This window comes from Artemia sp. Qi Xiang Cuo, chromosome 7 (genome assembly GCF_049724085.1).
Source record: "Artemia sp. Qi Xiang Cuo chromosome 7, ASM4972408v1, whole genome shotgun sequence".
NCBI lineage: Eukaryota > Metazoa > Arthropoda > Branchiopoda > Anostraca > Artemiidae > Artemia > Artemia sp. Qi Xiang Cuo.
The window spans coordinates 36,088,867-36,106,336 of NC_142800.1; the positions used below are offsets into that span (position 1 = coordinate 36,088,867).

At 33.8% G+C, this 17,470-nt stretch overlaps 3 protein-coding genes across 5 annotated transcripts in view; 2 read left to right on the forward strand and 1 right to left on the reverse strand.

The window, feature by feature from the left end:
• Positions 1-8,278, forward strand: LOC148950215 (uncharacterized). Its single transcript, XM_089091804.1, has 3 exons — positions 1-54; positions 6,950-7,117; positions 8,057-8,278. The coding sequence occupies exons 1-3, from the start codon at positions 1-3 to the stop codon at positions 8,276-8,278; spliced, it is 444 nt and encodes a 147-aa protein (XP_088947930.1).
• Positions 1-12,267, forward strand: part of LOC148950214 (uncharacterized) — a 33,048-nt gene extending 20,781 nt beyond the window's left edge. Inside the window, exons 5-7 of one of the 3 annotated variants that reach the window (XM_089092247.1) lie at positions 6,950-7,117; positions 8,057-11,187; positions 11,927-12,267. The gene's annotated coding sequence lies outside the window, so the exon portion shown is untranslated. Of the gene's footprint in view, positions 1-6,949; positions 7,118-8,056 lie in introns of all 3 variants that reach the window. The other 2 variants (XM_089092248.1, XM_089092246.1) reach the window with 2 other exon arrangements.
• LOC148950216 (ubiquinone biosynthesis monooxygenase COQ6, mitochondrial-like) overlaps positions 6,356-17,470 on the reverse strand; it is a 26,307-nt gene continuing 15,192 nt past the window's right edge. The window contains exons 3-5 of the mRNA XM_089092245.1: positions 16,948-17,063; positions 13,116-13,309; positions 6,356-6,469 (exon numbers count right to left, since the gene is read on the reverse strand). Coding sequence (XP_088948371.1) covers positions 13,116-13,309; positions 16,948-17,063 — 310 coding nt within the window. The 3' untranslated portion in view covers positions 6,356-6,469. The remainder of the gene's footprint in view (positions 6,470-13,115; positions 13,310-16,947; positions 17,064-17,470) is intronic.

Consider the following 17,470-nt stretch of genomic DNA (forward strand, 5'->3'; position numbering starts at 1 on the left):
ATGGCCATTGCTTTAGCTGGCCGTAAAGGTATTGTCGCAATTGATGGTGCAAAGGTTCGTTTTTGGGCCTTCCAACATTCATTATATTATATAAATAACTAATGCGTTGGAAACCCAATAATCTTATTTATGCTATGCATAACATCATATAAGAAAATGCTTATATGTCATAAGAAATGCTTATATGATGTACAAACATAGTTCATGACGTCATTTGCAAAAACCATAATTAAGGCTCTTAACGAATTTTCTCAGAACTCTGACCTATCTAGACGTTTTTTATGGGAGAATGTCCTTATATACCAATTTTCCCGAAAAAATATGGAGCCGTTTTTGAGAAAAAATACATACATAAATATACAATTACTGCTCGTTTGTATAGATAGTATATATATATATATATATATATATATATATATATATATATATATATATATATATATATATATATATATATATATATGACGTCCAAATGGACCTTAAATTATAAGTAGTGCCTTTGTATAATAACATTTTTTATTGGACCTTTAACTGTTGTCTCGGCTTGTCTTTTGTCATTATGAAAGACATATCGCCGAACCTTTGTTTCTTTTAATTGTTCAGGTGATGTGACAAAAACTTCTTTTTCTTGCAACGATTTATCTAGTCCAGGAATTTGATTTTCAAAGGTATGATAGGCATTGATGACCTTATTCATGTCAAAATCCAAAACCCAATCATCATCGCTATCATCTTCAATTTTGACCCGTTTTGATTCTCACTGTCCAAGTTGATTTTCATTGACTCGCTCACATGTTCGGTGTCGCATGCGCTTCATTTTCATTTTTGACTTGCTCACAGATTCGATGTAACATGTTTTCTAACCGCGTGTGTCTTCGCTCTTTATTTTCGACTCGCTCCCATGGTCGGTGTCGCATCTCTTCTAACCGCTTGTACCATTTTTTTTGCTCTTTACGCAATTTAATGTCCTTTAATACTGCAGCCTTTTGAAAAATATTTGATTATTGAAGCTAGTCCGATTTCTAGTAACAATATGTGCTAAGCTTGGAACTTTTGGTTTACTTTTTTAAAGTTTTTTAATTGTTGTAATCCTTTGTCAAAATAGAAAATTATCATTTTTAATAATTGCAAATTTTCGTATTTTGGGTCTTCCTACTGACATTATATAACTGGTTGCGCTAAAACTTGTTAGCTTAACCACGTAACGAGTTGATTTTATCTAAAAAAAAAACTAAGTTTAAAATTTTCCGGTATTTGTCTACTTTGAATTAAAGCATTAAAATTATTGATCAGGTATCGGAAATAATTTTGCAGTTTACATAAAAACTTTAGAGATTTTGAACTGAACTTAAAAATTTTTCGAACTTTTTTTCATGTCTTAAAAAGACATTGCTTAAATTAATAAGAAAAGAAATTCGGTAATGATGTTTTTCTAACAACGATTTCTACTAAGCTTCAAACTTTTGGTTTTCTTTTTAAGGTTTTTGAATTGTTGCATTCCCTTGTTAAAACATATAAAAATGTTTTTGCAATTACCGTTCTTTGCTCTTTCCGCAATTTAATGTCTTCTTATACTTATACGGTCTATTATAAGATATTGTATGATTACAGCAAGTCCAAACTCTAACAACGATTTCTACTAAGCTTCAAACTTTTTATTTTCATTTCTAAGGTTGTCTTTTCCCTTATCAACAAAAACTTTTTGTTTCCTTGTCAAAATATATGCAAATATTTTTGCAATTACCAGCTTTCTGCACTTTAAGCAATTTAATATAAACTTTTTCATATATGAAAATCTTCAATGTTTCCAAGCAAGTGTGACAAGTATGACAACGTTATTGCAATACTGATGTATATAAAAATGACGTCACTCACATTTTTTTTCTTCTAAAACTAAACCTGTTAACGAATTTCCTCAAACTTCTGACCTATCTAGATCGTTTTTTTAGGCCAGAATATACCAGGATGCCAACTTTCCATAAAAAAATATGGAGCCCTTTTTGAGAAAAAATACATACATACACAGTTATTGCTCACTTACAAAGATAGTGTATATATATATATATATATATATATATATATATATATATATATATATATATATATATATATATATATATATATATATATATATATATATATATATATATATATATATATATATATATATATATATATATATATATTTATATCAAGTCCGAATCTATTTCTAATGAAACAACTCCCTGGCCACTGCAAGGCTTGTATCTATTCTCATCTTGGCTGTCAGGCGTTGCATGTCTCTCTATTTGTTGTCCTTTTTGGTAAATCCAATAGTAGAAAACTTTCTTTTCCTTGTATCTATGGCCCTTTAGAATTTGCTTCTTTTGTCTCGGCTTGTCTTTTGTCATTGTGAAAAACATAACGCCGAACCTTTGTTTTTTAACAGAGGCTGATGTAGTATCATGTTTTGGAGGTTTTATAATATTTTGAACGTTGGCTTTTCCCTCGGTTTGTTTTGTCAGTATGACGAATATATCGCCGAACCATTGTTTTCTTTAACAAAGGCCTGATAAGTATTAATGACCTCATCCATGTCAAAATCCCAAACCCAATAGTCATCTCTATCATTTTCGACTGTGAAACAGTATCTTTGCTGTTCATTTTCATTTTTTATATGCTCTAATTGTCGTTTTCGTATATCTTCTAACCACCCGTATCTTTGCTGTTCATTTTCATTCGCTCTAATTGTCGTTTTCACATATCTTCTAACCGCCCGTGTCTTTGCTGGCTCTTTGCAACGGCTTGTCTTTTGTCATTATGAAACACATATCGTCGAACCTTTGTTTTCTTAACAAAGGCCTGGTAAATATTAATGACCTCATCCATGTCAAAATCCCAAACCCAATCATCATCGCTATCATTATCGACTGTGAAACCGTATCTTTGGTGTTCATTTTCACTTTTCATACGCTCTAATTGTCGTTTTCGTATATCTTCTAATCAACCGTATCTTTGCTGTTCATTTTCATTTTCCATTCGCCCTAATTGGCGTGTTCGCATATCCTCCAACCGCCCGTGTCTTTGCTGATCATTTTCATTTTTGACACGTTTTTGGATTTTGATTATTTCAGATACTTCAGCAATGGCCTTTTTTTTAGTTGCCCGTATTAGTGTTGTCGCAACTGATGGTCCAGATTGTCTGTTGTCATTATGAAACACATATTGTCGAACCTTTGTTTTCTCAACAAAGGTCTGGTAAGTTATGATGACCCCATGTAAAAATCTCAAACCCAATCATTATCACTATCATTTTCGACTGTGAAACCGTATCTTTGCGGTTAATTTTTCATACGCTCTATTTCTCGTTTATCTTCTAACCGCGTGTGTGTTTGCTGTACATTTTCATTTTTCATGCGCTATAATTCTCATTTTTGTTTATCTTCTAACCGCGTGTGTCTTTGCTGTTCATTTTCATTTTTGACACGTTTTTGGATTCTGATTACTTCAGATACTTTAGCAATGCCTTTTCTTTATCTGCCCGTATTAGTGGTGTCGCAACTGATGGTCTAGGTGGTTAATTTTCGCATCCGATCAGGTTTCATAGTTTAGGTATTGGTTCCGAAGAGTCCTCATTAAATACAACTGCAAATTTTCGTTTTTTGGGTGTTCCTTAAGACATTGTGTTGGAAAAATATTAACTGATTGTGTTAGATTAATAACTTACTACATATGGAAACATACGTGGCTTATATAAAAGGAATGACGTCATAAAATGTCTTGATGCCATGACTGACATGACGTCTTTGTAATTTTTACCTGCATAGCGTCATTGTAATTTTTTCTACATGACGTAATTTGTAAAAAACAAAATTAAGGCAATTCATTTGGAAATTGAGGTGGTGACATTGCAATTCGACCATGCAAGCAGCATTCTCCAAAAGAATTACCTTTGTTTCCTACTCTTTCCTCCGGAAAATGGAGGGTTCCACAGTGAATACAAGCAACGTTAAAGAGTTCAAAAGATTTATATGTTATATTTACTGAGTTTATGGCATCTTTGTACGTATGTACTTGGTTTTGTCCGCACGTTGTTGGTACGGAAGATTACGACGCCGCTGTTCTTCTAACCGAATGTATCTTTGCTCTTCTTTTTCATTTTTGATACGCTCTAATTCTCGTTTTCGTTTATCTTCTAACCACGAGTGTCTCTGCTGTTCATTTTCATACGCTCTAATTCTCGTTGTCGTTTATCTTCTAACCACGCGTGTCTTTGCTGTTTATTTTCAATTTTGATTACTTCAGATACTTTAGCAAAGGCTTTTTCTTTAGCGGCCCGTATTGGTGTTGTCGCAACTTATGGTCCAGGTTGTCGATTTTCACATCTTATTACGTTTGATAGTTTGTCTTGGTTCTCATTTATAGAAACTGCAACTGCAAATTTACGATTTTTGGGTCTTCCCTTAGACATGGTTTTGGATAAATAACTGATTGTGTTAGATGAATAACTGGCTACATTTGGAAAGTTACGGGGTTATATGAGAGGAATGGCTTACATGACGTTATTGTATTTTTTACGTGCAAAACGTCACGGTAATTTTTTCTGCATGACGTCATTTTCAAAAACCAAAATTAAGGCTCTTTACGATTTTTCTCAGGCTTCTGATCAGGATTCCAATCAAGATCGTTTTTTTTTATGCGAGAATATCCCAAGATACCATTTTTCCCGAAAAAATACACACACAATTATTACTCACATATAAAGATAGTATATATATATAGACATATACGCATATATATACACATATATATGCATGTATATATTGTGTGATGTGTGTGAGTGTGTGAGTGTGTGAGTGTGTGTATGTGTGTGCGAGTGTGCGTGTGTGAGTGTTTGAGTGTGTGTGTGTGTGCGAGGGGGTGTGTGTGTGAGTCTGAATGAGATAGAGAGACATAGAGTGAAAGAGTAAGATAGGGAGTGAGACAGAGATATATTGTGAGATAGTGATGAAGAGTTAGATAGAGTCAGAGTGATATATACAGAAAGTTAAATAGATTTAGATTTTGATATAGATAGAGAGATATACTGTGAGTGTTAGATAGTGAGATGGTTAGAGATTGACAGAGAGTGTGTGTGAGTGAATGTGTGTGTGTCTGTGTGTGTGTGTGTGTGTGTGTGTGTGTGTGTGTGTGTGTGTGTGTGTGTGTGTGTGTGTGTGTGTGTGTGTGTGTGTGTGTGTGTGTGTGTGTGTGTGTGTGTGTGTGTGTGTGTGTGTGTGTGTGTGTGTGTGTGTGTGTGTGTGTGTGTGTGTGTGTGTGTGTGTGTGTGTGTGTGTGTGTGTGTGTGTGTGTGTGTGTGTGTGTGTGTGTGTGTGTGTGTGTGTGTGTGTGTGTGTGTGTGTGTGTGTGTGTGTGTGTGTGTGTGTGTGTGTGTGTGTGTGTGTGTGTGTGTGTGTGTGTGTGTGTGTGTGTGTGTGTGTGTGTGTGTGTGTGTGTGTGTGTGTGTGTGTGTGTGTGTGTGTGTGTGTGTGTGTGTGTGTGTGTGTGTGTGTGTGTGTGTGTGTGTGTGTGTGTGTGTGTGTGTGTGTGTGTGTGTGTGTGTGTGTGTGTGTGTGTGTGTGTGTGTGTGTGTGTGTGTGTGTGTGTGTGTGTGTGTGTGTGTGTGTGTGTGTGTGTGTGTGTGTGTGTGTGTGTGTGAGTGTGTGTGTGTGTGTGTGTAACTGTGTGTGTGTATCAGTGAGTGTGTGTGAGAGACTCTGAGAGTGGGGATGTGAGTGGTAGAGAGTGTGTGAGTGATGTGTGGGTGTGTGTGTGTGTGGGGGGTTTGTGTGTGTGTGTGTGTGTGTGTGTGTATGTGTGTGTGTTTGAAGTGGCTGACACGAATTTGTGAAATTACCGAAAGAAGTAGAAATGCTACCAGCCACATTTGCAACAAATTTGGCTCACTTTTACCGAAAAAATCGATTCAACTAAACCCTTGTCTTTTTGTCTTTGTTTCAGCACTTTTATGATGTATTCAGCCCCTTTATTATTGTTGTGCTTGGTAGTTAATTTGAACCTATCCTTTTTTCATCCTTGCTTCTTTTTTTCTTCCTGTCTGTGAGTCTCGTAGTGCTCTGATCTTCCAAAACTAGTATCCTTATGTTCCGGAGTATTCATAGGTGCACTCACAGTTTGTTGGGAAATATCAACTTCTTAAATCTTAGTTTTATTCACCTTTTCCGTCGGCATGTGTCACTGTAACGTTGAAATAATATCAAATGGTTTAATGCGTTGATATTGAAACAGGACTTAAATATTTTTGAGAAATAAAAAAAAAGGCTTAAAGCCCCTTGCCCAAAATCTTGTATAAAAAACTGGTTTTTTTCAAATAGTATCGTGTATATCGGTTTATTTATTTACATATTTCCAATCAGAAGAATTATAATAAAAATACTCGCAGAAACATCAGAGGAGCCTCTGTCAACGTAGAAAGCCTTACTCTTCATGACTGAAAAAAAAAATATTTTGTAGAGCAATGAGTGTATCATAACAATCCAGTTACAATGAAAGTATTTAATATCACCGACCTTGGTAGGTTTTGCATTGTGCCGGTTCTGACCCTTTTAAGGATCATTACCACATTTGCTGAGGATAGGGTCATTGTACATTGCTGTAATCATAAAAAAATATTGAGTTTGGATAATTTTTGTCCGATGTATAGAACATACAACTATTAATTACCAACTTGCCTAGACTATCTACATATTTTCAAGTAAATTAAATTTCTGAAAATTTTGCTAATTTTTTTTTTCAATCCACCCCCTTATTTAAAAAGCAGAGTGTAATATAACTATCTGTCAATCTTTATCAATATTAATGCATACAAATCAAGTAATTTTTATTTTTTTGGATTTTCTATTTTGTATGCTTGACTAATTTGAATGCAAATGAATTAAATAGAAGCTTTCATTTTCTTTTTTCATTGCAGGAGTCTCTTAAATCCATTTGCCCTGGTTTATCAATACACATAATTTCGTTTGGGAGCCAAGAAGGCGCCCGAAAATGGAAAGAAGAAACCAAAACTATTTTTACAGTGTTCTGTGATGAAGCCAGAGCTGTTTACCAATATTTTAAACTAGAGCGATCCTTATACAAGGTGAGTCACATAATTATAATTAATTGCATATTTTTGCCCTAAGTCGACTGTAATTTATATGGTTAGATAGCGAAGGCACACTGCCAGTAAAGGAAAAGACAAATATAAGATCCAACGCGGACTTAACTAAAGACGACAAAACTCGGAAGAAGAAGAATATAAATGAGGACAATTTGTTTGATTTTTTTAAAAGCTTAATGTTTTAAGTATATTTTTGTTCTGTTAATTCTCCTAGCCTTAAGGTATATGTTCGCTCTGAAACAAGCAATTTTCCGACAATCCTGCAGCTCTAACTTCGGCAAAACACGTATATCATTGGATTCATGAGTCTCACATGTATTCCTTCACCGAGCCAGAATTATGATTTTACTTTGAATTTTTCTAGCGAAATATTTTGAACTTACTAAGAAAAATAGGGATATTATTCTTTTTTTAACGATTTTCAAACAATTTTCAAAGTATTTTCAATCTAAAAGAAAATATATAAACCAAATTTCAAAAACTTTATTCGGCAGATGGATGTAGCTGAATGTCAGCTATGAAATAATATCAAAATTGTTTTTTTCTCTGATATATGAAGACCATAGGAGAGCAGGAAAATAGCATTAAAAAATTATACAGTAAACATAAATTAGCTTTTCTTGCATTCTTAGTTTTTGTTATTTTCATAGTTTTTTTTTACCAAAGAACCCTTCCTGTGGACGCAAAATCGAGCCAGATAGGATAGTTGCTTCCGATAGGATATCAGCAAATTTGTCCGCCACTTAGATTCAGTTAAGCAGATAGGTCTAGTCCATAGCATATTATTAAAATTTACATGGTGGTATTTACCTTCTAAACGAGTGTTATCCGATATCTGTAATTCAGCTAGAGCTCTGGAGGATGTAGATCAAGACGGGGACAATTCTGTTTTTCACATCTTAGTTTTTTCCTTTTCAGGTTTGGAACCACCGGTCAATATCATATTACGGAGAAAAAATAGCGCAAGATATCAGCCTACCTCTTCCCTATGAAGAGTTCCGTGACGACCCTTTACAGATGGGCGGAGATTTTATAATTAAGAACTCTCAATTAATAATGGACTACAAAAGCAAAACTCCTGCAGATAGACCATCCATCGACTATTTAAAGAAGTACTTAAGCCAATGCAATGATCACTAGAGGCGGTCAAAAATCGACCCCATTTTCGGGTCACCATATTATTAGAAGTACTTAAATCTTTAATACTTAACTTTAGTACTTAACTAGTTAAAAAATTAACTATTTAACTTTACCATCGATCATTTAAAGAAGTATTTAATCCAATGCTTTGATCACTAGAGGCGGTCAAACATCGACCCCATTTTCGGGTCACCATATTATTAGAAGTACTTAAATCTTTAATACTTAACTTTAGTACTTAACTAGTTAAAGGATTAACTATTTAACTTTACCATCGATCATTTAAAGAAGTATTTAAGCCAATGCATTGATCACTAGAGGCGGTGAAACATCGACCCCATTTTCGGGTCACCATATTATTAGAAGTACTTAAATCTTTAATACTTAACTTTAGTACTTAACTAGTCAAAAAATTAACTATTTAACTTTACCATCGATCATTTAAAGAAGTAATTAAGCCAATGCATTGATCACTAGAGGCGGTCAAACATCGACCCCATTTTCGGGTCACCATATTATTAGAAGTACTTAAATCTTTAATACTTAACTTTAGTACTTAACTAGTCAAAAAATTAACTATTTAACTTTACCATCGATCATTTAAAGAAGTATTTAAGCCAATGCATTGATCACTAGAGGCGGTCAAACATCGACCCCATTTTCGGGTCACCATATTATTAGAAGTACTTAAATCTTTAATACTTAACTTTAGTACTTAACTAGTCAAAAAATTAACAATTTAACTTTACCATCGATCATTTAAAGAAGTATTTAAGCCAATGCATTGATCACTAGAGGCGGTCAAACATCGACCCCATTTTCGGGTCACCATATTATTAGAAGTACTTAAATCTTGAATACTTAACTTTAGTACTTAACTAGTTAAAGGATTAACTATTTAACTTTACCATCGATCATTTAAAGAAGTATTTAAGCCAATGCATTGATCACTAGAGGCGGTGAAACATCGACCCCATTTTCGGGTCACCATATTATTAGAAGTACTTAAATCTTTAATACTTAACTTTAGTACTTAACTAGTCAAAAAATTAACTATTTTACTTTACCATCGATCATTTAAAGAAGTATTTAAGCCAATGCATTGATCACTAGAGGCGGTCAAACATCGACCCCATTTTCGGGTCACCATATTATTAGAAGTACTTAAATCTTGAATACTTAACTTTAGTACTTAACTAGTTAAAGGATTAACTATTTAACTTTACCATCGATCATTTAAAGAAGTATTTAAGCCAATGCATTGATCACTAGAGGCGGTGAAACATCGACCCCATTTTCGGGTCACCATATTATTAGAAGTACTTAAATCTTTAATACTTAACTTTAGTACTTAACTAGTCAAAAAATTAACTATTTAACTTTACCATCGATCATTTAAATAAGTATTTAAGCCAATGCATTGATCAATAGAGGCGGTCAAACATCGACCCCATTTTCGGGTCACCATATTATTAGAAGTATTTAAATCTTTAATACTTAACTTTAGTACTTAACTAGTCAAAAAATTAACTATTTAACTTTACCATCGATCATTTAAAGAGGTATTTAAGCCAATGCATTGATCACTAGAGGCGGTCAAACATCGGCCCCATTTTCGGGTCACCATATTATTAGAAGTACTTAAATCTTGAATACTTAACTTTAGTACTTAACTAGTTAAAGGATTAACTATTTAACTTTACCATAGATCATTTAAAGAAGTATTTAAGCCAATGCATTGATCACTAGAGGCGGTCAAACATCGACCCCATTTTCGGGTCACCATATTATTAGAAGTACTTAAATCATTAATACTTAACTTTAGTACTTAACTAGTAAAAAAATTAACTATTTAACTTTACCATCGATCATTTAATGAAGTATTTAAGCCAATGCATTGATCACTAGAGGCGGTCAAACATCGACCCCATTTTCGGGTCACCATATTATTAGAAGTACTTAAATCTTTAATACCTAACTTTAGTACTTAACTAGTTAAAAAATTAACTATTTAACTTTACCATCCATCATTTAAAGAAGTATTAAATCCAATGCATTGATCACTAGAGGCGGTCAAACATCGACCCCATTTTCGGGTCACCATATTATTAGAAGTACTTCAATCTTTAATACTTAACTTTAGTACTTAACTAGTCAAAAAATTAACTATATTACTTTACCATCGATCATTTAAAGAAGTATTTAAGCCAATGCATTGATCACTAGAGGCGGTCAAACATCGACCCCATTTTCGGGTCACCATATTATTAGAAGTACTTAAATCATTAATACTTAACTTTAGTACTTAACTAGTCAAAAAATTAACTATTTAACTTTACCATCGATAATTTAAAGAGGTATTTAAGCCAATGCATTGATCACTAGAGGCGGTCAAACATCGACCCCATTTTCGGGTCACCATATTATTAGAAGTACTTAAATCTTGAATACTTAACTTTAGTACTTAACTAGTTAAAGGATTAACTATTTAACTTTACCATCGATCATTTAAAGAAGTAATTAAGCCAATGCATTGATCACTAGAGGCGGTGAAACATCGACCCCATTTTCGGGTCACCATATTATTAGAAGTACTTAAATCTTTAATACTTAACTTTAGTACTTAACTAGTCAAAAAATTAACTATTTAACTTTACCATCGATCATTTAAAGAAGTATTTAAGCCAATGCATTGATCACTAGAGGCGGTCAAACATCGACCCCATTTTCGGGTCACCATATTATTAGAAGTACTTAAATCTTTAATACTTAACTTTAGTACTTAACTAGTCAAAAAATTAACTATTTAACTTTACCATCGATCATTTAAAGAAGTATTTAAGCCAATGCATTGATCACTAGAGGCGGTCAAACATCGACCCCATTTTCGGGTCACCATATTATTAGAAGTACTTAAATCTTGAATACTTAACTTTAGTACTTAACTAGTTAAAGGATTAACTATTTAACTTTACCATAGATCATTTAAAGAAGTATTTAAGCCAATGCATTGATCACTAGAGGTGGTCAAACACCAACCCCGTTTTGTCTCACCATATTATTAGAAGTACTTAAATCTTTAATACTTAACTTTAGTACTTAACTAGTCAAAAAATTAACTATTTAACTTTACCATCGATCATTTAAAGAAGTATTTAAGCCAATGCATTGATCACTATCAATGCATAAACTACTTAAGTAGTTTAAAACTTAGCTATTTAACTTTACCATGGATTATTTAAAGAAGAACCCAAGCTAATGCATTGATCGCAAGAGGCGGTCAAACACTAACCCCGTTTTTGTGTCATCACATTATTAGCGTGAACGATGTGAGCTATCAGTCGAACCATTGAACTGTTTCTCCCCCCCCCCCCCGTTTTGTTCCCCGACCTTAGTCTCTAGGCATCAACTCGAATAATAATGGCAAGCAGACTTTTATGTTACAATCCCTGATGATAAATATTGTACTAGCCTATCCTTCTGTCATAGAGGACTTTGGAGTTATTCCAAAACTCTTTAAAGAGAATTCTACACTAGATAAATAATGATCTAAATTCCATTTTAAGTCACTAGAAAAATAATATAAATTAAATAACCAAATACCAAAGATACTAAATCGCAACGCCGATTCAAGCATACTATTTTCAGCAATTCCAGTTATAAATATTCAGAAACAAAAGGCATTACTGTACTTCAAAGTCCAGTACACAGCTTCCAGTGCTTCCAGTACACTGTGCAGTTCCAGTACTTCCAGTGATGTGCTTCCAGTATACAGCTTTGGCACTATGACGGGTATTCAAGAAACCTTTCTAAGGACCGAATATCCTGATGACCAAGCCGAATCTTTGTAGCTTGAAGCCCCCCTCCCCCCAATACAACTCCATGTCTTAGTTTTTACTCCTTAAACAAAAAAGTTATTCGTTTATTCTTTTTATTGTGTTTCGTTTGAGGGTTTTTGAATAAGATTATTAATAAAAGTTTTTTTTTCACTTCTTCATCGTTTTCCTCTCTTCTTTGTTGTAATCATTAGCTCTGTTTCAAGTCCAAAAGAGACAGAGATGATATGAAAAAAGAAAGACGCACGGAAGATTTTAACGATTACTTTAAAGCTGTTTTCGCCAGGCGATTTTCGTATGTTTTTTTTTTTTTTTTTGAAAATGCAGCAGCCGAATAATGATTTTGCTAGCACATGTCAGAATTTAGCCAATCAGATATTGTCAGCAATGATAAGAGTCTCTGTTAGTAGTGTCAGTATCAGAGCACTAAGAACCAGTGCTTAGAAGTGGGAAAAAATATTCTTCTTCGGGCGGGGGGGGGGGGGTTTCAGCAAGAAAAATAGTGCACATTAGGTGGGGTAAATCATGGCCGTACAAATGTAAAAACGAGTGTATACACTTTTCATTATTCTGAGAAAATCCTCTTCAAAGTTTTTGAAGTTTTGCGGCACTCAAAAGTTTAAAAGAGACAGAGAGAGAGCGAGAGAGAGAGAGAGAGCGAGAGAGAGAGAGAGAGAGAGAGAGAGAGAGAGAGAGAGAGAGAGAGAGAGAGAGAGAGAGAGAGAGAGAGAGAGAGAGAGAGAGAGAGAGAGAGAGAGAGAGAGAGAGAGAGAGAGAGAGAGAGAGAATCTAAAATATAGCGTAGAAAATTTGAATGCACCTATTTGGAGTTACCAAATCCCCAAGAATGCTAACAAACTTTGAAGAGTTTAAAACTTTTCAAATCTTGTCCCCAAGAGTAAAGACAAAAATTTCAGTCACTATAAAAGATTGTCCACTCCTTCTAAGAAAAAAAGTTTGAGCTCTTCAATGTTTTAGCGAATCGATTTCCAATTACTTACTCAAGACGCTCTGCTTATAAGGAAAGACTTCAAGGGGCCAATTGTATTTATTAAATTCAGGCCAATGCCACGAAGCGTTACTAAAGGTTGAAGATTAGTTGTGTACAAATTATATAAAGAGTTGATTGCAGCCATTATTGGAACATTATGCCTCTGAGAGAGCGCTTCGTATTCAGCAAGATAAAGCATACTTCCTGCAACAAAATTAACAACTTTACCAAAAATAAAAAAAAATGACAACAAAAATTCGCAATGTTAGGACTAAAAAGTCATCAAACAAACACTCTACTTCCGTGAATTTAGCCGTTTGTGAGTACAAAAAAGTAGGAAAACAATATCGAATTTAATAATATTTTTTTTTATTAACGTCCTTACTTGAATGCTTTTCAATATGAACACCACTTATATTTGTTTTTACGTTCTGACTGAAAGTAAAAAAAGAAGAAAAATCCAAATAACTTAAATTATCATCAAAACACATCCAGATTAAGCATTCCAAGAAAATAATTAATTCTTTAGAAATTAATCTCATGCTGAATAATTTTATTCAGTTTGTCTGAGACGTAATTAATAGTAACATAAGCCATTAAAATGAATGATACACTTTCCTCTGTCACAACATTGGTTCTATGGGATGTAGAATGAATATATCACTATATACCACTACATTGCTAAATCAAATGTATCACTGCAAAATATATCCCTTGCACTCTTTTCCTTGTATATTCCAGCTATTTAACATTAATTGCTTCTTAATGACATATAGCAATGTTAAATTAGCCACTATCTGCGATATTCCTAGGTGTCATAGTTGTTTTAATAAACTATCCCCTGAACTAGTGGTCTTTTTATTCTGTTTGAATAAAAAAAAACTTAGTTTTTTTAACTGAAAGTAAGGAGCGACATTAAAACTTAAAACGAACAGAAATTATTCCGTATATGAAAGGGCTGTCCCCTCCTCAACGCCTCGCTCTTTACGATAAGAGCGAAGTTTTTTATTGTTTTAAAAAATAAATTTGTGAGACAGAGTGAAAACGGCTTTTTCTTGCAGTCATAATGTCGTATTCCTTTTGCGAATTCAATAGAACTGAAAATTAGAGTCAATTAAATAAAACACTGCTATTGAAGTACTAAGGACATTAAAATGAAACCATTTTTTGCCCCCTGACTCCGTTTTAGATCTATTCGTACCGGAAAATTGGGAGTTTCCACAATTTTCATATGGTTGTTATGAAATTATTAAGATCTTTTTCGTTGTGCAAATTCTCTCTTTTGTTACCACACTGATCCGGTTGTTACCGCAAGCGGAAACTTTTGTTGTTTACAAACAAGCCCAACCAAAGGGTTGTAACGCCCGTTTTGTGTCCATCTGGCCGTCAAGCAATACAGCAATCGATAACACAAGCGCAAGCGTTATGTTCAATAAGGCTCTTGAACAAATATAGAGCTAGTGGGATCTATAAAAATAAAGTAATAAAAATTATTATTTTTGAATCAGAAGAAAATAAAAAGGATTCTATTGATGTGTCAACAGTCAAGTAAAGGGATACGTATAACAGAATAGGATAGTCTAGCTGATCTTTCTAAAAAGATAATTTTGTAGGCACGTCAATTAATTACTAATTTGAAGAATATAATCTTGAATAATTTTAGTGATACCCATATTAATGCATAGTTTAGATGTATGGCAGTGTTAGTCTTTTGCGATAGCAATCAGGAAAGTAAGTTTCTAGAGCTCAATCATGGTATATTTTTTTTCGTTTGTTTCCTGCTTATTTTCACATATGTTCTTTATTTTCAAACTTGGCGCCCGCTAGGCATAAACTATAAGCGATTGCATACAGAAGTATTTTTCATTAAAAATTGTGTTCCCGAGTTTTGCTAGTTTTCAAAGACTTATATTGCTGTGTAAGTTCCCACTTAACCAATAAAAAAAAAACAGATTTCATTTTTAGTGTCCTTGGTACTTAAAAAAAAACAACAAAAAAATAAAATAAATAAATGTTTGCATTTCATACAAAGTAATGAATAAATACCTAAACCTGAAACAGAGCAAACTTTATTTGCAGGGGTTGGTGGGGGTAGTAGCTCATTCCGCAGCCTTTACAGGTACATCACGATTCAATCATAGTCATGCTGCAAGCATCCCTGGCTTCATCAGGGGTTTGCAAGACTAAATCCCTTGCATCAATTGATGCGGATATACATTAGCAATATTGTTGCCGATAGTGACCTGATAAGATATTGCTAATATCAGCGATTGCAACTGACTAAATATACCACGGTCAATTTCATCCTTTCAGCCAAATTAATGAATTTGATAAAAAAAAGAAACATGACGAACTTTTTTCGTGGGGATAGTAGCTACTTCCGGAGCTTTAACATGTAGAGCATGATTCTGTAATAATCATGCTGAAAGCATCCACATCTACATCAGCGGTTTGCAAAAATCAGCATAAACATTCAGGTTTATATTTGTATCTAGATCAATTGAAGCGGATATACGTTTGGAATATTTTTTCCGATAGTAGTCTGACAATAATACTGCTAATAATATTAGCCATTGCAACTGATCATATGCACCATTGTCAGTTTCATCCGTTGTCAACATGCCCAAATAACCTACGGCCTAATAGACGTAGGTGGTAAGGTATAAGATATAAATGCATGGTAATGTGTCTGGGCTCCATCTCTATCGCCCGCTCAGGCTGCATGCATGGTTTCACACCAAAATCATTTCTATCGCCTTCCTAGGCTATATACCAAGGTTATCCATACGAGCTGCATTGTGTACGGACGCTCACATCGTATATCTCCTTCTCTCTCAATGATATAGGCTTCATTCTTAGTGTAGAACTTCGAAAAAACAAACAAAACCAGAACAACAACTTCTTGCTAACACCAATAAAACGTTGAGCTAGGTCAAATAACACCTTCAATAGTGAACCTACAGCAGGAATGAAGAACAGTGAAAAAGGTTCCTACGTCTCCTACCCATTACAATGACTTCTCAATAAATTGAGAGATAATTGTGCTGGGTGAATACCTTAAGCAGTGTGTATTGCCTAGATACAAAGTTAGAGTTGAAGAGCTTACATTCCAGCTCCTCTATCAACTCCTTCCCTGCTTGTACGCTTAAAAGATGCTATAAACAGATGTCCTAAGCCAAAAATGTAAATTCTCTTCGTCGCACTATTAATTATTTAGCAATTTTTTATCCAAGAAATCAGCCTGTTACAAGAACCTAATAACAATATTTCAAATGCAGTAATAGTTCAATACATTGCTCCATAGATATCATTTAATGCATAAATTGGATACAGCACCATAAGATCTTCCGAGATATGTATTACAAGGACACCTGTGGGGCAATTCACCTCAGTTCTAAACAGATCTCTAATCAGATAACATAACATCGGATTAAGACCATTTAACTATATACCCAAACAAACCTACACTGTAATATTGATAATAAAAACTGGAACAGCCTTACTAAATTAGTGTTAAGTTATTCTTAAAAATGTTACAGATCAAGTTGAGATGACCTTTATTCTGTAGACGAAACTTATCTCGTCTCTTGGATATTACAGCAATCAATTGTGATCAATGTAAATTTCGCCATTATCATTTCGATAAATAATTATATAATAAAATTGTAAAACTGTAATAAAATTATAGAAAAATTTACATATATTTCCAGAATACACCCCACTCCTCGCCTCCAGAAAAGACAAAAAATAGCTATTTTTTCCATACATTCAATACCAAGAGGTTTTTCGCATATTTAACCTTAAAAAAAAAAAAAAAAAAAAAAAAAAAATAAAAAACATACCCAACGAAGCGCCATCTAAGACGTTCCGCTCTAAAACTTCAGTTAAAATTCGAACATCGTTAAAACCAAGATTGACTCCTTGTCCAGCCAAGGGGTGAACACGGTGAGCGGCGTCACTAAATCAGACAATAAAAATTGTTGTGAGTTAGTACATATATGGCGTAAGTTTATAGGGTAGACAATTCATAAATATTGATATATTCATCATTTCAAGGGAAGCCACACATAAGAAAGAGTATTTAATTGAGCTAGTTAAGAACAATAGAGACAAGAAAATAATAAAATAAATCAAAGCCATTATCAAGTAGCCGACATGATAGATAGATAGATATTTATTGCAAAACTAAAGCCTCTTTGGGCCATGGCAAAAACAAACACAGTTGCATATAAAGTCAAAATACATGATAATCACATATATAACAATAACTAAGCATAGCCCACAGCAAATAAAAATAAAATAACATAACAAGTGCAGCACAAACGCACACACAATACTATAAAACTAACTCACATACTTACACAC

Excerpts from the sequence above, each read along its gene's own strand:
- LOC148950215 (XM_089091804.1), top strand. The coding sequence starts at position 1 with ATGGCCATTGCTTTAGCTGGCCGTAAAGGTATTGTCGCAATTGATGGT. Across the intron at positions 55-6,949 it reads TCGCAATTGATGGTGCAAAG|GAGTCTCTTAAATCCATTTG; the intron begins GTTCGTTTTTGG and ends TTTTCATTGCAG. Across the intron at positions 7,118-8,056 it reads TAGAGCGATCCTTATACAAG|GTTTGGAACCACCGGTCAAT; the intron begins GTGAGTCACATA and ends TTTCCTTTTCAG.